We start from the raw sequence: 24,343 nt of genomic DNA, 5'->3' as shown, positions 1-24,343 counted from the left end.
CCATCCCATCATTCTCTCATTTCTATGGGTGTCTTTCCTGCCATCTTGGCAGGAAAGAGACCCAGAGCAAGACCAAATTCTATGTAGATTGATTCAGTCAGAAGTGCCTTAGAAGAACGAAATAATTGGTACAACAACATTGGAGTGCTGATAAATAGTAGACTAATTTCGAGGAAAGTTGTTGATCTTCTTAAATATTCTGCAAATGAGCAGGTTTTTTTAGTAGCAAAAACTTTTCTTTCACTGTTCTGAGCCTTCTCTTTCAAGGCTGTGTACCTGTCTCCATTCAGCATGTCATCTAGCATTGTTTTCCTTACTGTTCCTCTGGGTCTTTTTCTGTCTATTTTTCCTTCGATGGCATCTCTGATGATTCCATTTCCTCTCAGAATATGTCCGATCCAGTTTTCCTTTCTTCTTTTCATCCTCTTTAACAGACTCTTTCTTCTTCTATTCTTTTTTAAGGCCTCCTCATTAGTTATTTTATCTGTCCATTTGATTTTTTCCATCCTTCTCCAAATCCACATCTCAAAGCTTTACAAAATCTTAATTTCTTCTTTCTTCAACGTCCAAGTTTCAGTTGCATAAAGGGCAACACTCCACACATAACATTTTATTAGTCTTTTCTTTCGGTTTCTGTCCATTTTACTTCAAAATAAATTCCATTTCCTATTAAAGGCATCACTTCCCATTGAAATTCTTGCTTTTATGTCACTTTTACATCTCCCATCACTGCTAATCACACTTCCTAGATATTTAAATACCTTTACTTGATTCAATTTTTCCCCATTTATTCTGATATCCATATTTGCCTCCTTCTTTGCTACTTTCATTACCTTTGTTTTCTTATGTTAATTTTCATTCCATAATTGATACAGGACTCCAGTAATCTGTTCAACAAATGTTGTAGTCCTATTTCAGTATTTGATAATAATGCCTTATCATCTGCATATCATATTGCAAACATCTGTCTACCTCCAATCTTTATTCCTTCTTCTGAATTCTCCAGTGCTTCTTTTAACATTGCTTCGGAATACATGTTAAACAAAATTGGTTTAACATAATAATAACATAATAATTCAAACTTATTCATATAGCAAAGCCATAGTAGCCTGAACAGCCTATGAGAGTACACATCAAGAAATTGATGAAGTTGGTAAAGGGCTGTTACTAGATTAATGTGGAAGAAATTTTTTAGAGAATGTCAGAAGGGGGGGAACAAGGGAGCAACCCTGGAATAAGGAAGGTGTGAGCAGGGACAAGAGCAGGTTCTGTTCATGGAGCGTGGTTGTTAGAATACACTGTCTGACACTGGTGAATGTGGATACATTGAATGAGTTTAAAGCATAGTTTGGTGGACTTTGAGTGTAACACTACCTCCCACAATGAGTCCTGACTCCATGGATTTCTGATGTTAATAATATAATAATAATAACCAGTATCGTTTGAAACCAGATTATTTATGTGCTGCTCTCTAATCATAAAGAACAGGACTAGCCATTCTTATAAATGAGAATCCTAATAATTTGTATTGCTGTGTGAAATAGAGTTCTAAAGCCAATTTTAATGATATATAAAAACCATGGTTTCCAGAAGAGGTGGGGGGGGGAGACTATTTACCTGTGCCAAAGATCAATAGTGATATAGCATTATAATACTACAAATGTATGTATGCATGTGTGTGTGCACGCGCTTTTAGCACACTCCATATGATAATCTTAATATGAAAATCAAAATGTACTGGTAGGGCTTAAAAGTTAATTACTTCAAAACAGTAATATTTATATGTTTGTAAAATGAAAAAGGCTATCTGTATAAGTTAGACTATGATTTGTCATATAATAATATAAAATATAGAAACAGATAATAGAACAATCAAAGCTGGTATGGCAGAGAGTCAGTTTAATAATAATAATAATCTTAATCTTATAGAATATGAGGGAAATTAGCCAAAGCACTAGTAGCATATAAGATATCCTAATCAATTTTAACTTATGGATCCGAGAGGTGGATTAAAAATAAAAACAGCTGAGCAAAGATTAAAGACTACAGATATGAAAGGTCTGAGAAAGATAAGTCAGACTAAACAGATGGCACCAATGTGGAATCATGAAAAATGAAGATATTAGAAAGTAACCTGATATTCTTTGCAATCATGAATAATGCACAGTACTACTATGTCTGAGGTAGCAGTAGTGTCACTTAAACAGAACAGAAAAAAGAAAGATTAACAAAACAGGTGTTTGATGCAAGATGGTGTGAGCCTTGGTTCTGAATGTTTTTTGTGCAGATTCGTGTTCCAGTCTATGCCCTGAACTCAGCATTCAATGTGTCATCCGATGAATTGCAGTTTTTACATATTATCCTTCATAGCAGCATACAGGCATGTTCGGCGAGCATGGTGTGCGTAGCACTTACAGTTGACTCTGTGTGCTTCCATCTCAGTATGCTGTCACTGATTGTTGACCTGGATGGCTCAATATGTCAAAAATTTCCTGAACAGATAGGCCTGCAACACGGCATCCTATTACAATGCCTCTTTCAAACTCAGTCAGTTCTATTCTCACATTCATTTCACCTGAACACAGTTGCACTGACTTGGGAGCATCATATTCTTCCAATCTATACCAGCTAAACACACACACACACACACACACACACACACACACGACTCATTACATGGCACGATGCATTTTGCCCTTGTGGTGGTATCTGTGGACTTCTTTTCAAGCAGTGTGAGCATGCATTTTTGGAATATATATTAACAAAAAATTATATACATGAATAGTAATGAAATGTGCAGGCAAATAATAAACAGAGAATAGGATTTCAAAGTACCTACATTCATTCCTGTTTGCCATGAGGACTCTTGGCATAAGTTTTTCTTGACAATAAGCTCTGAACTGATCACGCATTAATATTTCTTCTTCCTGCAGTTGATCTTCTAAGCACAGAGCATCCTTCCAATCAAAAGCAACTAAATAAAAAATAAAATAAGGATCTGGATTAAATGTGGATAAAAATTTTATTTATCAATACTCATTTTAAATTCAACTTAGTTTTTATGTCACTCTGTTATGAGGATTTAATTACCTTTATAAAGTTACCATTTTCTTTTATTTAAATAAAGAATAAGTAGTATACCTTAGGTGTACTACTAAAGAAAACATGAGAAACTCCTGTGGACCTTGATTTGACTTTGCTGCCTTAATATATTTTCCAGAAACTAACTTAATCCATACACTGGTTTCCATTCTTAGAGAAAAGTGGAAAGACTGAAGTGAGGTGGATAATTTTTCTATTTTTTCAAAGACAGTCTGAAGAAGCAGGATAGGGCTAATTTCCAAGATTAAGAATTAAATGCCAATGGAATGAAAAAGGGGAAAGAGATGAAAAAAAACTAAGAATCAGCTGAGATTTTTTTTTTTTTTACACCAATTTGGTGTAACCAATTTTGGTTACACCAAAATGCAAGTGCATTTTTTGCACTCATTGTGAAGTATTTATTCATCAATGTCAGAGCCTCAGGAGATCAGCAATGCCTTTTGAATGTTGGTAATCAAAAATAAGAATTCAAGCAAAGAAGTTAGGTTTGTAAAGTAATTTTCCAAATGAACTTAGTTATAAGCTATTCTAGTATATAAATAAACACTCACAATAATTTGTGTTTTTTATTATTTTTGCCTCTATTTTCATTTTACATGAACTATATCAGTTTCTCAAAAATCAATTAAATAACTGTCATTAACACATAATCATAATCCACTAGCTGGTAGTACAACATTATGTTATCAGTTTTTATCTTGTGGTACTAATATATCCAAATCTCATTTTTGCTGTTTGAGACACTTGTCCTTAACCTTTTCTGATACAATCAGCTGATAATCTAAGCTTCCCAGTGGAAAAGTAAGCTGCCCCAGTTGATATCATGCAACTGCTTAAAGCAACACTCAAATTGCATTACTGAATTTAATTTATTTTATTAAATCTGTAAGTGCATTTTACAAAAATGAAAAAGGCACCTGAACTTTATGTGATAATGATAGAAACATTGAAAAATGGAGGGGATCTCTTGCATGTGAAAACTAGCAGAATGGTATACAGAATGCTTAAAAAAAGGCCAACTAAAAGATGGAATATTGGAAAAATCATCCTTTTATAAGAAAGATGATAAAACTGATAAGAAATTACAGACCTATAACTCTTCAAAATGATCTAATGGGGGGGAAATAAAAAAATATATAATAAATCAATTTCTTTGGCTTTCACAGATTATGAAAATATTGAGTTGACAGATCTATTAGAAATCAGCAATGATAAACACAGATAGAAAATAAATAAATAAAAGGAGATAAAAAGGTCAGAAAAGAAGCTGATATTTCAAATTATTTGAAACAACCCTATGAGAAACCCTATATGCTAAGAGTTAATATGCCACAGAACTTGAGTAACCCAGTAAAAGGAACCACTGATATTTGATTACATTAGCTGTCTGATGAAGTGGCCTAAGCAAAAAACTTTAAAACTATAAGAGGTATCATTTTTCTTGGGTAGTTTGACAGACTAACAGAAGAACTGTTGTCTTTCCAATTAATTTGCAGTTTGTTTCCAGAACTTTAACTGTAATTGCAAACTAAAATCAGACAAAGCCATGAAGTCAATATATTAAGTCTGTTAACTATACATGTTTTATTACATATATTTTGGTGACTGCATATGTTTTCTAGTTTTATATTAAGACATTTAACATGATAATTTTTGCTGCCATAAGTCATTAATAAGCTAAAGTAATAAACTAACAAAGTAAAGTTACCTTTTTTCACAGCTTCTCCTTGTTTGGTTTCTTTGATATATTTGTTAAGAAGTTTTTATTTTTAAATATTTATAAAGTAAACAATCAGACAATACAATTCACAAAGAATAATTCATAAGTCATTCACTTTAATTACAACACTGCTGATCATAATTTCTATTTTCCTTGCATTAACTATATTTGCTTGATAGTGATTATATTATCCATCATAAAGCATCTGTGGAATCAAAACACTTAATTAAAATTAAGATATTAAAATCTTAGATTATTCACTATATGTATTTGACACTCTCTCAGGCAATGCATTCCTACACAAACTTATCTCTCATGCAAATTTTTTTTCTTAGTCCTTTACACAAATTCCAGGAATGCTTTTGTCCCTGTTCTCCATTTTATTCTTTGGTATATTTTCATGGTGTTTATTTGGAAAGTGCTGCTCAACAACTAATGTCTGAATCATATCATCCCATTTTTACTGGTCTAGAATTTCTGCTATTTGGTTCTGCATATTAATATTCCTGACTGACTCTTGCATGCAATAAGTACTGTTCATTTATCATGCATTGTAATGTATGATATCACAATATTAAAATAATTTTATTACCATAATTTGTTGATAATGTCATAATTAATGCAGTGCAATATATAGAAGGGAGACAAGTATTAGGAGAACTGGAAGTGAAAGAATCAGGAGGCATATCAGGTGTTGGTTGGGTTAGATCATTGATGGCGAACCTATGACATGCGTGTCAGCACTGACACACTTGAGGGTTTCAGGTGACACACCTTGGATGTTGAAGGATATTGGTATTCTGATGAAAAAACTGCGATAAATCGTGAAAGTTTGCTCTCTGTTAAAGCGAAGGTAGGTTTTGGTTCATTGAAAGAATTATATTTTATAGTTAGCCTATTTCTATTTTATTTTGTAACTAGCCTATAAACAACGAGCGTTTTAGTTTATGTTTTCTTTCTTAATCATTATAATTTCTGCATAGTCATATGATATTATAAAAATTATTATCAATATTATATGATACAAACTTATAAATACGTGCTTTATATATTATAATCTTAAAGTTTTCATTTGACTTCTGTGTGAAATTTATTCATGCATGCATTCCGAGTCTCTCGACTGAGTAATACAAGTTCTAAACATATTTAAAACCACTTTAGCAGAAAATATAATTCGCAGCATTAAATATTGAATTTATCTGAGTATATAATGAAAACATTTTTATAGTTGCAATAAATTCAGTAAATTTTGTTAAATAATGCAAATAGTAACAACTTACAATGATGTCGCAACAAAGCCTACTAAATAGCTGCTATTTAGTAGCATGATAAAGAGTAAAACGTAACGGTAATAAATCTAGCAACCCTGCTGAAAGAAGTAGTGGTTGTCTTGCATGGTCTGCCACTTAAGTAATTCGAGTTGCTGGTGTATAATTCATTTCAAGTAATTGTTAGTTCTTATTAATTATTACTGCTTAATTACTGCTGTATATAATTGTGCTCTTTTTTAATTTGTGAACCTTTTACAATGGCAGCTAGTATTAATAAAAAACTAAAATTATCACAGAAAGGAAGTGGAAGAAATTTCCAAGATGCCTGGACTGAACAATATGGTGTTATTGATAGAGACGATAAAGTTCTCTGTAAATTGTGTGGTGAGCTATCTGTGAGTAGAACTTGGAATGTAAGAAGACATTTTGAAACTAAGCACAAATGGCTCCTAGAAAAAACTTTTGAAGAACGCAAAGAATACATATCGCAACATCTAAAACTGGCAGAATCACAATCAGGGACTTGAATTAAATTTGTTTCAGGACCTTCAAATTTAGTAGCCGCAAATTACAGTATTTCACGTACTATTGTTGAACATGGGAAACCACTTAGTGATGGTGATTATATTAAAGAAGCTTTCGTAAAGTGTGCACCATTTTTATTTGAGAACTTTCATAATAAGGAAGCTATTGTAAAGTACATGAAAGAGCTTCCATTAGGTAGAATTACTATTAAAGACAGAGTTATATCAATGAATGCTAGTATAGAAAATCAAATACAACAAGACTTGAACTCATGCCATTGTTTTTCCATTTGTCTCGAGGAAACAACAGATATTACATCACCAGCTCGATTGGCTATTATTGTAAGGTATGTTCACGGTGATTCTATGCACGAGAAATTGATAAAGTTAGAAAGTTACCTCAAAACACAACAGATAAAGACATATGCGACTGTGTTGTTAAAGTGTTCCGTGAGAAACAGATAGATTTATCGAAAATATTTTCGATTACAACTGATGGCACGCCTAATATGGTTGGCCATAATGTCAGTTTTATCAAACAATTTACAGAATATGTTGGTCATCCCCTGGTTTGTTTCCATTGTATTATACATCAGGAGACACTGTGTGCGAAATCAGGCTTAAAGGATTTGGATGATGTGATGAGAATTGTGACAAAGGTAACTAATTTTATTGCTGCTATGGCTTTAAACAACCGAGAATTTAATTCACTTTTAAGCAAAGCTGAATCAGTGTACAATGGTCTATTAATATACAATAATATTCGAAGGTTGAGTCATGGCTAAGTAATTGAATACAAAGGGCATGGAGCACAAATTTTCTCAGTTGAACGATTCTGCTTGGCTCAGTAAGCTGATGTTTCTCATAGATTTTTCATTGCACCTGAATGAACTTAATATATACAATTGCAAGGTTTCCGAAAATCTGATGATCTTATGTTTGGCATGATCAAGAATTTGATCGTGCTTTGAGAATAAACTCAAAATTTTTCAACGCAATTAACAATTTTAAGTATTTCCCAAGAGTGAAAATTATTATTTTTAACGAAACCAGCCCCAAAAATCGTGAACAACATATCAACCAATCTATCGAAGTTTTAAAGCAGTAACTGAGCAGTTTTCTTCTACATTTGAGCAATTTTGAATGTTGGAACAAACAATCCAATTTATAAAGTATCCTGATGAAACAAAATTCATGGCGGTTGAATTTAAGAGATCTAGAACTGCAACTAGCCAACTTCCAGTGTAATCCTATCTGGAAAGAAAGTTTATTGCTCTTAGAAATGAATTAGAAGAACTTGAGCGGGAACGTTTGCATGATACTGCATGTAAAAATTGAGCCTGTGAAATTCTAAACGTGTGGAATAGCCTTCCCGAAAGCTTTCATGCTCCTAAAATCTTTGCTAAAGCTCTTCTAACAATTTTTTTTTTCTGCATACTCTTGTGAAACTATTTTCTGCCTTAAATAATATTAAATCGAAAGGGAGAAATGGATTGAGCAATGATTTGAGCGCTGCCTGTGTAGCATTAAAATGTACAGACTATAGCCCTTCTATAAAGAAACTTTCTACCAGTACTCAGCAACAGAAAAGTCATTAAATGTAATGAAAGTTTGTAATTTCACTTTATTAAATTAATTGTATAATACGAATTCATAGATTTTATATCAATGTCTTATTAAATAAATAGCCTAATATGATAAGTCACCATCTATGATTATGTATTAAATTTATAATGCATGTATGCAAGTGGCACATCAACGTCAATATTTAAAAAAAAAAAAGATGTTTGACACACCTGGATAAAAAGGTCGCCATCACTGGGTTAGATGTTGATAAGGCTGTGGGAATGGATGATATTATTATTACGGGAGACTTCATGGAATCCTTAGACTCATCGAGGGAAGCCCTAAACATCATGTCACACAACTATTTGACATTTTCACAGTATCTATCATGCCTTGCCTTGAACTCAGTCACTGTCATAGCACCCACAACAGACTCTGGCAGCTTATTCCACTCATTTAACACTCTAAAAGTAAAGAGCCTAGCTCTAACACCCTTGCTAACCACACTCTTGCCCAGCTTCCATAGATTCCCCTAGTTTTCCCACCACCAGTCCTGTTCTCAAAAATATTTTCTGAATTAATCCTATAGAAACCCTTCAGCAATTTGAATGTCTCAATCATATCTCCCCTTTTCTGCCTATCAACCAATTTCTGCAAATCATAAATCTTCAACCTGTTCTCAAAAGGTTCATTCCATAGACCTGCTATCATCTTGGTCACTTGTCTCTGGATCCTCTCCATCAAGAAGAAACCCTGGTGCCCAAATCTGGGCACAATAGTCTAGATGGGGTCTTATCAAGGCTCGATACAGAGGAACAATAACTTGCTTGTCTCTGCTCGTCAAAGTATTCTTCAGTAACCAAGTGATTTGATAGGCTGATTTAGCCACTTTTGCAATGTGCCCCCTAAACTTTAACCTATCCACCAACACTACCAAATCCTGGCCTTGTCAATCTCCTGGAGTACAGTTCCACCAATGTGGTATACTGCTGCTAATGGTTTCACCCCAAAATGCATAACCTTACATTTTGCCACATTAAATTAACATCCATTCTCCTTAGCCCAGTCCTCCAAACTATTCAAATCATCCTGCAAAAATTTGACATCCTGTGCATTCACTATTGCTCTACCCAACTTTGCATCGTCAGCGAACAAATGAACTGTTCCTCTTAGATCCTTCCCTATATCGTTAATGAACAAATTACACAGCAGTGACCCAAGAACATAACCCTGCGGCACACCATTAGTTGCAGGCCGTCTTGTGGACTCTACTCCTGAATAAACTACTCTCTGATATCTCTCCATCAACCACCCACCTATCCATGTCACCAACCCTATATCCATTCTCATATGTTGCAGTTTATGGATTAGAATTCCATGTGGTATCCTGTCGAAGGCCTTAGCCAGGTCCAGCAGTATCACTGTAAACCCATTACCCTTATCCAGTTCAGCGTCACTGTGTTATAAAACTCGAACAAGTTACTGAGGCATGATCTACCCTTCACAAAGTCATGCTGTCCCCGATACAGTATCTCATTTTCATGAATCCATTCCTGTATCTTTCCCTTGACTACTTTCTCCAAGAACTTGACGACTCCTGATATGCTGATCGGTTGGTAATTTGCAATGGTAATCTTGGATCCTCCTTTATGCAATGTAACTATCTTCCCCTCTTTTCACACCTTTGGGACTAAACCAGACCCAACAGATTAAACAATATGGTCAAGGGCACTGACAATTCTTTAGCCGCTTCATGTAAGACCCATGTCTGTATACCATCCAGTCCCACAGATGTATTCACATTAAGGTTCTGTAATAGACTATTCACCTCCACTTCATTCACCACAATTCTCATATAAACTAATGGTTCCTTCATTCTTTCAATGTCACCACCTGGATGATATACACTTGCAAAGTGCTCACTCAGTAATTCCACTATATCGACTGATTCAGTGACCTCCCTACCATCGGCATTCCTTAAAATCATTCTGCGGTGTACAGTTTTTCTTTTACTTGCAGCATATTGAAAGAACTGTTTGGGATTCTTCTTTAGCTTGCATGGCTAATTTCCTTTCATAATCCACTTTTGCTTTCCTTACCGTTACCCACACTCGTTACCCTTCTTGCTTGAGGTTTATATCGGTCATGTGCCTGCAGGTCACCTTTCTCCTTAAATTCCTTCCACAGTTGTTTCTTTTTGTGCAACTCAAGTTTAATTGTGTTATTCATCCGTTTAACCCGTACTTGATTTACTATTCAGACTCTAGGTATACAGTCAGCAATAACTTCCTACAAATGCTCCTTGACCTCTTCTCATGCCCTATCAACATCCAGCCCTTGCAGTTTTACATGCAATGGCACTGAACCAAGCAATCTCCTAAGCTTGTCATACTTGCCAGCACGGTAATTCCACATATACCCTGTCTTAATCGAAAATTCCACACCTTTAGCCACCTCCCAGGTCAAGACCTTATGATCACTCTCACCAATAGGTGGCAACATGGTCATATTCATTACAGTCAAATTCTCAGATGCTATTACCAGGTCAAGCACTCTCAAATCCCTAGTATCTTCAATTACATGCTGTCTCAGATAGTTATCCCTTAATAACTGAATAAAATCCAGTTCCTTCCTCACATGTGTCCTCTCCTCCTTCCAATCAATATTACCATAGTTGAAATTTCCCCATAATAATTACCCTCCTTCCACTCATTTCATACATTTGTTTATGCATACTATCTCCTCCATCTATTCCATCACCTGGTCTATAGCAGCACCCAACTGTATATTTTGTTCTACCACTCTCAATCTCACACCAAATAGCCTCAAATCAGCTCTTTTCACTATCCTACAATACAACTTCAATTCTCCTTGGCTGCAGTTCATCAGCTATCATCAATAACACTCCTTCCCCCATTTTATTCTCTCTGCCCATCCTAAACACACTATAACCTACACATTCTATCCCACTAACTATATCATCTTCCGTCAGCCATGTTTCACTAATGCCAATAACCTGTGGCCAGGAAGAGCCAACCAAGGCCAAAAATTCTTCCTTCTCGTTCCTAATACTCCTGGTATTAGCATACATGAAATGCAGAGGTCCCTTTGTCCCACCCTTATTTTGATGCGTTATTCTAACTATCCCATTCCGATTACTTGTCCTTAGTACTGGCTCGGGTACATTATATACATTCTTACACTCAACTGTCTCACTGATGTCTGCATATTCCCCCCCCCCCTGGTAGTTCTACTTTCCCGGTTCTGCATATCCATTTTCACTTCATTCAGCAACACTTTTTCCAGTCTCTGCACACCAAATCCATTCAAATACAGGCCATCCATCTTGTATAAATCCTTTCACCCATCAAACTCATTGCACACGTCCACGAATTCCACACCACACCGTCTGCATAATCTGCACATAAAGTCATTTGCGATTATGGCCCTCCTCCTAAACTCCTCTCTGTCATACTGCGGCTACAGACTCACCATCCTACCTAACTCTGTCACTCTTTTCTTTTGCTACCTTTAACAATACTTTCAAGTCCCCTCTCATAAAAAATTTATCTCCTTTCAATTCATTCGTACCCACCACAACTCAATTCTTTCACCCTCTGTTTTTGCGCTCTAATACTCTCACATCCTTAAATTTCGCACCAGGTAAGTACAATTTAGTTAAACACCCATCTATCACACCTCTTAATAACAAGTCATCGTTTAGCTGAGGCACTCTGGAAACAGTTTTGCAGGTGCTCCAACTGTCGCTACGCGCTGTGTATTACTCCACGTAATCTTGCTATCTCACTCCTTACAAATAATTCCTCCCATCACTATCCCCCACAAAAATGTGGTATTATTTCCACCTTAGCTCACCGAGCCAAATCATTACTTACAGAAGAAACAAAAATTGAAAATGAACTCCTTTTTCTTAAAAAAAAACTTTTATTAACAATGGTTTCTCTCCAAAGAAAATTGACAAATTTCTTTCCCCCAAGCACTCAACTACTTCTGAAGATCCCTCTTCCCAAAGAGCCTTCATCTCCTTGCCTTATATCAGCTGTCTTTCACCCAAACTGGCCAAGGTTCTCAAGAAATTTAACTTCAAAACTTGCTTCGCTATGCTTCCAAAACTTCGTTCATTACTTAGCAAACAAACAGAAACATCTTCCTACTCAGTTTCCAGGAGTGTACAAGATTTTGTGTGATTGTGGAAAGCCATACTATGGGCAGACTGCTAAATCCATCCTTCTACGTTTAGATGAACACCGTAGAGATATCTCCTATAACAGGACTAGAGCTAGTGCTCTCTCTCTAGCCACGTTCTCTTTTCAGCTAACTCAGACGAAGGCTGCCAACACATTGTAAACTGGACTCAAATTTTTAACATCCATGTGTGCTACGGTGAACTCGAAAGAAAGATTGTCGAATCCAGGAAAATTTCTCTAGATTCCTCTCATATCAACAACAGCCTGAGTTACAATCTCTCTGACGCACACATTGCTTCTGTTTAGTACTGGCGCACTCGTGACAGCGTGTAGTATATGTTTGTTTGGAACTCATATCCACATTTGTTTTTCAAACACGCTACTGTCTTTTTATATTTGTTCTGTTATTACAATTTTAAGTCTCTGTAATTTTTTATATACTTCTTTGATTGTGATAGCTGAGGATGTTGATCTATTCAACGAAACTAGTAAACTAGTAGTAGCTTTTTAAATATATCTTGTCATCTTTTTATCTCTTGGTAACAGTCATTAAAGCTTTTCCATAATATTCCAACTGAGTAAAAATGAATTCTCATAATATATATATTGATGGTGCCGTACAGCAGGAAGTGGATGAAATTCGAGATTTGGGAGCAACAGCTGACAGCAGACTAAGGATTGGAGGGCTATGGTTGCAAAGGATGCATATCATAGTGCTGCTATGATAAGAAATACTCTATCATGTAGGAATAAGGAAGTGGTTGTGCCACTATATAAAGCACTGGTCAGACCACACTTAGATTATTGTGCTCAAATCCGTGATGTATGATGTGGAAACATTGGAGAGGGTCCCGAAATGGCTATGAAGAGAGGTTGAAGAAATGTGGATTGCAGAGTTTAGGAGAGAAAGAGGTGATATAGAGACATTTAAGTTAGTGAGAGTATTTTATCAAATTAATCCAGATGAGATTATAAAAAGAGTAGAAGGCTAGAGGAAACCAGAGGTCTTAAGGATTTTAAGATTCGGTATGATGAATATGTCGTCTGTTGAATGAATCTACCACGATGAGTCTGCCGACTCCATAGAGGGTGCAATAATAATAATAAATATATATATATATATATATATATATATATATATATATATATATATATATATATGCTAAGAGATTGTGTGTTAATGAAAGATAGAGATACACACACACACACACACATATATATAAAATGTTTAAAAATCATAAATTACCACTTCGCTTAGCTACTTTGAAGAAGACATTGATATGCAGAGGTAAAAGAGATTATAGTTCATTGTATAAAGGCCTTAATCAAGTTGCACATGCATTGCATGTGGTTTTCATGGAGATGAAGATATATCAGAAAAGATCCAGACAAATGACTATAGTGGTTTCTGGTCTGTGGAATGCAAAGAGAGATTGAGGGAATGCAATTTGTATAGGAGGAGAGATATGAGTGAGAAATACAAGGGGGATTCTTACCTAATCAATGTGGAATAGATCGTTAAAAGAATGATGGGAGACAGGAGTGGAACAAGCAGCCATCCATGAAAGCTGTATAAGGAGAGGGCGAGTAAACCAGTAAGGAGTATATTCTATGCATGGAAGTGGGTGGTGAATGGAATGCACTACCTGAAAGTGTCCAAGTACAAAAAATAGTTATTTATAAATTATGACTGAAGCAACTAAAGCTACGAGGCTAGTAATTAAGATAGTATAAACTGAATGTTTAGTTTTGGCCAGTTTGCCTGTTTTGTGACATAGTGGAAACAATGAACAAATTTAAGAACACAGTTTGATGAGCACTGTGTGTGACAGTAGTGACCTCCAGCAATTAGTCTTTTGACTCCAGAGGTAAAAGTTAATAGAAGCATGATAACTGGCACAAGGTAGTGGGAGGTAACAAGTTAACTCTCCACTATTCTGTTTAGTGCTTCCCCCACCTCTTCACTTCTGCTAAACTAATCTTTGCAATATGATTCTGTTGTTTTTCAGACATTCGTTTGGGAAACGATATTCAGTTGATTTCGATTCCTTTTGCATCTCTTTACATAGTGCATCATAGCCACAACATCCATTTTAAAAGTAAGCAGACACGATCACGGCTATATAACTCTGAGTAAACTCCACATAGTTTTTAAAGAATGTGGAGAACTGACCACGGCCTTCTGACCCAGTGGCCAATTACCTTCTTGTAGTGGTTACCTGATTAGTAAGTATCTATATGGATGCTGAATGAATGAGGACAGTCTAGCAATTTGGGATTTAGTTGACCAAATTGTACTCTACTTGTTTAAACCAAACAATAATGGTACAACATGATAAAATGTTACCAGTTGAGACAAAATCTAGTTAAATAGGGTCCCACTGTTTTCATCAGGGAACCAAGGTGAATAGTAAAAAGTCAACTACTGAAACAAACTCAAGACTGGCATCAAGGTAAGAAATATCAACATCAACATAAAAGAAGAACAACTGGCAAAAGAATTTCAGAAATAGCAAGTTGATATAACTGGTTTACTGAAACAGGCAACAACAACAGGAGATTAGACTGAATAAAAACTGCAAGAAAAACAGTTATACTCAGTCAATAATAATCATGGAAAGGAAGGAGTTGCTATAGTATCCAACACCAAATATAAAGAAAATCTTTGTGAATGACAGCCAATTTCAAGTACAATGATGTGGGCAAACTCAACATGGAAAATTGAACAATGAAACCAAGTTATATGGTTCCACAGAAGGTTCTGAGAAAAAAAAGTGAAGGATTTTTTTTTGCAGTCCCTAGAGAAGGCAGCTGACAAAGAAAAATTTTATCCTTGTTGGAGATATCAACAGCAGAGTAGGAAATGCAGACCAGGCATATAGAAATGTTTGGGAAAATTTTGAAGAAAAGAGATTATTAATACCATCATTAATAATGATGGTATTAATAATCATTAGTCATTACTAATACTGTGTTCCAACATAAATATGTGCACAATTTGACATGGAGAGAAGGCACAAGAAAGAAGAAAATTTTCTTTGAGTGTAGATAGGAATATTTTTACACTGGTGAAAAATGCAAAAGTTTACAGAAAAGGTTTGAAACAAGAAATGATTGCCAGTTGGTTCTGAGCCAGATACAAATAAATTTCATATCATAAAGATAAGAAAAGGTGAAAGCTATCATGAAGTTGGGAAACAGCTTAATTTCTCATGAAATTAATAGCTTGCGTTGAACAGCAACAAAATGAAGACAAAAACTAGGTAATCACATTATGCTATATGTAGATCAAATGAACATGAAATGAAAGAATGCAAAAGAATTCTTTCATTTCAATTTCATTTGATCTATATGTAGCACAATGTACATGAAATGAAAGAATTCAAAAGGTTTTGAAAGTTTATTTTTCACTTGGTTAAAGTATAATAAATTTAGTTTAATCCTTTATCCAAGTGTGAGCAAACAAAGTTTGCACCTGAAAGTATCTTAAGGACTGGGGTAAGGTGGTACAACACCAGGGCAACTCGTTGCAAAGGTGGAGCAAGCTACCAACACTCCTGTCTCAGTATCTCCTATAATGCAAAACACATCTCCTTGCAGATATGTCTAATGTTATGCATTAAGGGAAGGGCCACTACCCAGACTAGTTTCGACCTTTATTGAGGTCTCTTCAGTGGGAACCAGGCCCAAGTTGAGATACCAGGCAGAAGCATTAGCAGGTCATCTCAACCTATAGGAGTTACCAAATGGTGTGCCACCCTTTTTTAATAAATTACTCTGGATTTAGAGAAAGATGTTGAAAGTTTATTTTTCACTTGGTTAGAGTATAATAAATTTAGTTTAATCCTTTATCCAAGTGTGAGCAAACAAAGTTTGCACCTGAAGATACTTTCAGGTGCAAACTTTGTTTGCTCACACTTGGATAAAGGATTAAACTAAATTTATTATGAATTCAAAAGGACAGAATGAAAGAAAGAGAAATCAAGGTGACAAATGACTTGAGAGTAGTGATGTATGAAGATTCCATTATTAAAGATGTCATAAATGATATGGTGATCTACAAGAATTATTTTCCAGGAGGGAGGATGAACAGAGTGATGAATGCTTTTGATATGGGAAGTAAACAAACAAGAAAGCTAGTGGTGTTATGGGAACAAATGATTCAGTTAGAGATAAGGAAGATGACACAACTAGTATTTTCACAGACAATCACCAACATCCACATGGCAGGATATGAACCCGCAGCCTTTTGGCTGGAGAATGGATACGCTAACCACTTGGCCAACCAGGCTGATAAATTATACAAGGACTTTTCAGTTGGAAGTCACAAAGGTAGCAGAGTTTTCCCGTCCAAGGTATTCAGGTTTTTTTTTTTTTTTCCTTTTCAGAATGAAAAGACAGAGAATACAATAATTTCAGCCAGCAAAGTATGCCAATAAGATGAGCTGCCTATCATAAATTTAATCATGTTTCTTATCAAGTTAAGTTACTTGAATGTAATGACAGGCCACTGAGTCCAATACATAAGGGAAAGAATACAGCCTTCTTTTATGGAACTATAATCAAATCGAACCAAACTACTTCATCCATAGTCTGTGTAGACTGTTGTGGTACTATAAAGGTGACAGTCCTAACATGTTTTCTCCAGGTGTTTCTGTCTTGAGATCTTAACAAGGTGAAGAATTAGCCCATTTTCTAACATTGTCTATCTAGGTGAATTCTAGGCAGCCCCTGGTGCTTTAAAAAAGAAGTTAAGCCCTCTAGAGCTATTTTAGGTAACCTACATGATCCAGCCATTGGATCTGCCTTTGATGTATTTTTAGGGATGATATTTTCTTGCATTCTGTCTATCGAGCAGATTTTCCTTCTGACCACATCATTTTTTAATTGCGCTTTTTCTTCAAACGTTTTCTGTAGCATTTCATCTCGAAGACTAATAGTCTTTTCTCATTTTCCTTTAGCAATGTACAACTCACACATCCATACAGTAAGACAGAGATAAGAAAGGTATATCAGTAAAATAGAATGTTATATTTAGTTGTACTTTAATGTCCTTCCAAAGTGGCAGTAACCTCTGAAGGGCAATAGTTGCTATGCTTCTCAAGTAAATCTACTTCTTCCAACTTTTGATCATTTACTGAAATTTTCAGGGACTTATTGTCCGAATGATAAAACTAGCAAACGAATAATGTTATGCATTTAGCTTTCCATTTGGTTAAATGATACCATATGTTTTATCATCGCGCGACTACTATAAATTTCCTTTACATGGACCAACGTCCAAAAATTCAAATTTAGATTTTTAGGAAATTTTTCAGTTTTATAAACTTATTTTCATAGAAAATTTGTACCCAAATCATGAGAATGTCAGCAATTCTAATACTATTTACAGTGAATAAAATAAATAAATAACATATTTTGCTTATCTACACATTTAAGGATACCAGAGGCAATCGTATTCTTAAGTCGCTGAAGACACCCAGACGTACTTAAATTCACCGACGTAACTTTCTGATGAAAGGGATAAACTAATACACCGCATCTATTAAACAAACACAAGCGATGAACATGCCTGAAATTCATAACTGCTTAATTCTTAAAGAATAAAATTTAAATCAAATTCACACAACCCATAAATCTAATGCAACTGATAACACATGGAGTAAAACCAGATAATTTAAACACCTAAGTTAAATATGCCCTCTGCTGTCTTAGAAACTGGCAAAATTAAACAGGTAAAATAAAAAAAGAAATCAAAAGTATCAAACTGTTACAGTTTGGTGTGAGAGTTATTTAGGTATTGTGTCACTTAAAAATAAATAAATAAATAAAAATAAAAAATAAAAAGAGCCCTCTCTAACGTTTTGGAAACTGAGTGGGCAGTTCAATCTCCACTGGTACCAATCAGAGATAGATGGCCCGAGGCAATCACTAATTAAGCGGTACGCAGTGAAGAGAGACGGCTCAAATGTGCCGCCATCTCGTGGTCCCTAACCCTAACTCAATATATTTAATGTCTGAAATAATGTGGGTTCTGCGGTCGATTTTCTTGCGTTTACAGGACGAAAAACCCGAGTTTCCGGGAGGAAAAACCCGCTTGCCCGTGCCAGAGATCGACTAACTCGGGAACCGGTCGAACCGCACGAAGGAAGACTTGGCTTAGAAAAATTTCCTCTAGTCGCCGACTAGACTCGAAACCAAGTCTTCCTTCGCGCGGCAAAGCGCCGTGTTGTGCAAACGCCACATCCACTGAGTTACACATTAAATGGTAAAAGGACAATAATGCAAAAAAAAGAGGATCGTTCAGTTAATAATTTGATCGGAACTTTCGGTTCGTTCTGAAACAAATCACGAGTTTGTGCTACTAATAAATTTATGTACTAGTAGCACAAACTGGAATTCAAGTGCAAGCAGCCAACTAAGTGATAACCATCTATAAATATACTATATTTTTTGAATAATGACTTCACACATGTGCGAGAAAACTAAATATAATTTATTATTCTTATAAATTTCGCTCAATATATCATGAGCTTCTTTCAGAGAGAAGACAAAAAAACTGATAACAACATTTACAACATTCTTTGAAACAACATTACCTGGTAACAACATTCCCTGAAAGAAGCTCATTATATATTGAGAGAAATATAAAGGAATAATAAATTATATTTAGTTTTCTCTTACATGTGTGAAACTATTATTCAAAAAAATATTGTGTCTAACGCGCATGTCTCTATTAAACAACTAATAACCATCTATAGTCTTCATGCATTTTGCAAATTTGCCTATTAAAATTAGCAAATTTCTAGCATATATATGATTTATTTGCACGTTTATATTTGTATTTATATTGCATGCTTATTTCGCAATCAGCCATTTTGCTCTGTTCAAGTGGCACTCGTATCAAGGTGAAAATCAGCATACAATATTGAAAAGGTATGGTATATATTCATTCAAAGTTGTTTGTCAACAGGAGTCATACATGATATTTGATGGACTTCGAAAAAGGTATAATTGTAGGGCATCAGTTGAATCTTGGGAGTTAAATGAAATATGTTTTTAATTCCCAATAGACAGTGTCCATTTTTCAAACCTTCACTGATAAGAGAGCCCAAGCTATCAATAAGTATGAACTTTTCAGGAGAGAGAGAGAGAGAGTACATGGCAGGTAATTGCCATCTAACATACTCTCAGGGCCTAGCACTCGTATTATTGTCTGTGATAGTGTTAGTAATTTTGTCCTGCACCTCGTTTCTTGAGGTGCAGGACAAAAAAAATCTACCTTCTAGGAAAAAATCTTACTTTCAGTGGTAAAGATCGACTAACTCCAGTACAAACCAAAGTAAGGTTACGAAAAGTATATTTAGTTGGTAAATGAATCAAACCTAATGCCTACCAACACTGACCAATTGTTGCTGATCAAGTATGCCTGCTTCAATATATATTGACTGTCTTCCCAAATTGCATAGGTGTGCTGCTTTAGCTAGATAATTTACCATACCATGTTGCAGGTATTATTTGAGAATGACTTCTATGCAGTCAAGTAACTAAGTTTTTAGCGTCCTTGGCAAATTCCGAGCTAAGCACATTTTATAATAAGATAACTTCTTTGATTAGTAAAACATCCTGTCACAGGCACCCTTTGCAACTGTGCCACTACCAGGAAGTTCCTAGACCACCATTTCCATATTACAACTGCATCCAAATTCATGAATTTAATTCCCATAAAACATCTATGGGATTATGTTGATCTAGAGATCTAGTATTTGAATATTTAATTCAGAACACTCGCAGTAGTAGGGAAAGCAATCCGGATGAAGAAATCCTAGTACAGAACGTACTCTTGACCGCACAAAGAAAGACTCGGAGTTCAAATCTAGTCGCCTAGTGGAACATTTTCTAAACCTCTTTTCGACCGGTTCCCGAGATAGTCGATATCTGGCTGGGGAAAATGGGTTTCTTCTCCCGGAAACTCAAGAAAAGCGGCCGTCGAATCCACACTATTTTCAGATATTAAAAATATCGTGTTATTTTTAATATCTGAAATCACGAGATGGCGGCACTTGCTAGCCACCTTCTTTATTGCGTACCGATTAATTAGGGGTAGCCTTGGGCCAGCTATCTCTGATTGGCTACCAGTGGCGATGAACCCACTCAGTCTCCAAAAGTTAGATAGGGCTAAAACGGCCTAGCCTACTCTCTATAAGGGACCAAAAGGGAGTTAGCTGATTAAGGCTACCCCTAAAAGCCTTAGCTGATAGCTCTAAAGGCTTCAATATAAAAAAAGGTTGGTCGATTGGTAGAGCATCTGCTAGTAATGGCTAACAAAAACTTAAGCAAGTGTGAGCATGGTTAATAGTTGGAAGGGATCAATCGGTCGATGCTGTTGGCACATTCTTCCTCGATGAGTCTTTGGACTCCCTGGAGGTGTCACATAATAATAATAATAATAATAATAAATATTAATAATAATAATAAATATAACAAGATAAATTATGGATGAATCTCATTTAAGTAAATTATAGATTCCTTGTCAATAGAGTAATCTGTATTCTATGGTCAATTTTGAAACTTTTTTTAAGTTTTGATCATATCTGGTGTAACAACAATATTAATCCTTACTATCATAAATTTTTAATATTATATCGAAACTCTTGAGTGAATGTGCAGTAAGTGTCTTAAAATAGAGTGCCAGTTCTGGAGAGAAAACCAAGAAGTTACCGTCGATACTGTTTACCACTATAGTTACTATATTACTATACTACTATAGTTACTATATTACTACTATATATCTTGGAACCACTGCTGTTTAATCTGTTCATTAACGATATAGCGAAGGATCTAAGTGGAACAGTTCATTTGTTCGCTGATGATGCAAAGTTGGGTAGGGCGATAGTGAATGCAGAAGATGTCAAAGTCTTGCAGGATGACTTAGATAGATTGGAGTTTTGGGCTAAGGAGAATGGATGTCAATTTATTGTGACAAAATGTAAGGTTATGCATTTTGGGGTGAAAAGATTGGCAGCAGTATACCACATTGATGGAACTGTACTCCAAGAGATTGATGAGGCCAGGGACTTGGGAGTATTGGTGGATAGGGAGATGAAGTTTAGGGGGCACATTGCAAAAGTAGCTAAATCAGCTCATCAACTCATTTGGTTCTTGAAAAATACCTTGACGAGCAGAGACAAGCAAGTTATTGTACCTATGTACAGAGCCCTGATAAGACCTCATCTCGACTACTGTGCCCAGATTTGGTCACCTCGGTTCCTTCTTGATGGGAAGGAAGTGGATAGGACTCAGAGGCGAGTGACTAAGATGATAGCAGGTCTATGGAATGAACCATATGAGAACAGGTTGAAGATTTGTGGGTTGCAGAAACTGGTTGATAGGCGGAAAAGGGGAGATATGATTGAGACATTCAAATTACTAAAAGGATTCTATAGGATTAATTCAGAGAATATTTTTGAGATCAGGACTGATGGTGGGAGAACTAGGCGACGCCTATGGAAGCTGAGCAAGAGTGTGGTTAGCAGGGGTGTTAGAGCTGGGTTCTTTACTTTTAGAGTGGAAAATGAGTGGAATAAGCTGCCAGAGTCTGTTGTGGGTGCTATGACAGTGAGTGAGTTCAAGGCAAGGTATGATAGATACTGTGAGAATGTCGAATAGTTGCGTGGACATGATGTTTAGGGCCTCCCTCGATGAGTCTAAGGATTACCTGGAGTAGCTCGAAATAATAATAATAATAATAATAATAGTAAACAGTATCGACGGTAGGATGAAAAATGTTAATGTCATAATTATTATTGAGCATGAGGAGTGGAAATTTCAGAAGAATGAAGTGATCCTCAATAAGAAAATATTGTACTTTCAAGTGATACTTCACAATGACAGCGTGAGAAACTAAAAAATTGAAGAAACATCACGAGATTAGCTGGACTGAGAAGAGAAGAAGCAAGGGATTGGAGGGAAGAATCAAGATCCTGTGAATAAATGAGAGGATATATAATTAATAATATAATTATTCATTATAAATTATAATAACTATATAGGGCCTGTGTAGCTCAGTGGAAGTGGAGCTTGTATCCTGTGTACTAGGCCACAATAAGATACATTTAAATTTAATTGTAGTAGTCGCCGATTGGAAGAACTTATTCTAAGCCTTTCTTCCACCTGTTCCCGAAATAGTCGCCCTCTGGCAGGGAAAAGTATGTTTTTCGTCTGGAAATCTCCAAATATAAATAAATAAAGAAGTTTTAGTGTATTTACTGTCCTAGTGCATTTAATAAGATAATTGTAGAAATAAATAAATAATAAATAAATCCGCTAACTCCTTTTACTCCTGTATAGGGAGTAGGCGAAATCCTATCTGACGTTTAAGGGAGATGTTCAATCGCCACTGGTAGCCAATGAGAGATAGCTGGCCCAAGACTATCACTAATAGTAAATTATAATTGTCGAAATATTGTGAGTTTTTAATAGTTTAAGAATTTTTGCAGAAAACTCGCCACAACAGGGCAGTGATTTGTGACTGTGGAGAGATGTTTTTGCCACTGAATAGAAACATTGCTGCAGTGATGATCATAACATAACAGACGATAATTTGATATTGGAAATATCCCTATTAAAAGAAGTAATTAGAAAATTTACCAGAGAATTGAAAAAAGTGGCAAATTTTTTTTTGAAACTTAGACAGAAAAAGGATCAGAACAAGAAGAGGCAGGAAACCACTGAACTTGGTAATAATAACATCAAGGTAAGCCAATTAAAATCTAAGAAAAAATATGTGATATGGCAGCATGATTTATTCATAGCTGTTGCTCTTGTCGAGAGAGTCACTATTTCTAGTTTCCCGAGAGGGGAATTAAAGATATCCAAACGTAATAACAGAGAAAGGCAGGAGATAAAACAAAAACATATTACTTGGTTTGTTGATTTTCAGAAGGCATTTGACAATGTCGACCAGAAAGTGACATTAGCAGTGCTAGAATCCTGTGGAATTGATAGAGATGTTTATACGAATGCAGTTGCAGCAGTTAGAATAGGTGATGATTTGGGGAAATGGTTTAAAAGAAGCAGAGGTACTAGACAGGGAGACCCAATATTACCAAGCATTTCCATCACACATTCAGAAAGAGCAATGGACAAACTGAAGGAAGATGCAAAAGGAATATCAGTACATGGGATGAGAACTAACAATCTGAGATTTGCAGGTGACATTGTTATTATTGAAAAAGATGAATGAGAACTACAAAAAACATCGAAACTGTTAAATGAGGAAGTGAAGAGATTTGGACTTGTTATGAACTTGGAAAAAAAAAAAAAAACAATGGCATATGGTGAGAAGAACGTGAAACAAAAAATACAAGTGGATGGAATTGATATAGAAAATGTAGAACAATTCATATATTTGGGAAGTAAAATGATTTGGAATGTAAAAATGGAATAAAGTTCAGAATTAAGTGAAGGGGATAAAAATCCCTTATTGTTTTTCAGCCAGTAAGCGAAACTAAGATCGAAAACTACGATCTGAACGTTTCATGCCGACGAACTGTCGGCTGATCCAAGCGTAAGTGACCACTTGGTAGTGCCTTCGTAAAAAGGCGTTAGCTGATTTTTCTGATTTTTTATTATTATTTAAAAAAAACTTTATTTACGAGAAAGTATTTGTTATGCATAATTGTGTTCATATAATCTGAGAAATAATAAAATGTTAAAAAAAAAAATTATTATTGCGACGGCCATATGACAGAGAGAGAGATTGCATTGTTTTCTAAAAAAAATGACATCAGTGGCAAGCTGCTATTTTTTGACCAAAAGCTGGAAATGCATTATAAGTCTCATTATTATAATTTTTATAATTTATTATTATGAATTTAAAAATTTTGATAGTTTTAAAAAAGTACCAGGGCGTCGCCCAGACGCGCCCTAGCCCGAATATACCCCTGGGGA

The 24,343-nt window shown here is 35.4% G+C and overlaps 1 protein-coding gene across 1 annotated transcript in view; it reads right to left on the bottom strand.

The window, feature by feature from the left end:
* LOC150108638 (glutaryl-CoA dehydrogenase, mitochondrial) overlaps positions 1-18,038 on the bottom strand; it is a 74,472-nt gene extending 56,434 nt beyond the window's left edge. Inside the window, exons 1-3 of the mRNA XM_090390904.1 lie at positions 17,836-18,038; positions 4,811-4,840; positions 2,840-2,974 (exon numbers count right to left, since the gene is read on the bottom strand). Coding sequence (XP_090247030.1) covers positions 2,840-2,974; positions 4,811-4,840; positions 17,836-17,974 — 304 coding nt within the window. The 5' untranslated portion in view covers positions 17,975-18,038. The remainder of the gene's footprint in view (positions 1-2,839; positions 2,975-4,810; positions 4,841-17,835) is intronic.
* Positions 18,039-24,343: the final 6,305 nt, after the last annotated feature.

This window comes from Typopeltis vanoorti, chromosome 3 (assembly GCF_054136105.1).
Source record: "Typopeltis vanoorti isolate ZY-2024b chromosome 3, IOZ_Tvanoo_1.0, whole genome shotgun sequence".
Classification (NCBI taxonomy): domain Eukaryota; kingdom Metazoa; phylum Arthropoda; class Arachnida; order Uropygi; family Thelyphonidae; genus Typopeltis; species Typopeltis vanoorti.
Note: the sequence above shows the minus strand (reverse complement) of the source record. Positions and strands in the feature narration are given on the sequence as shown.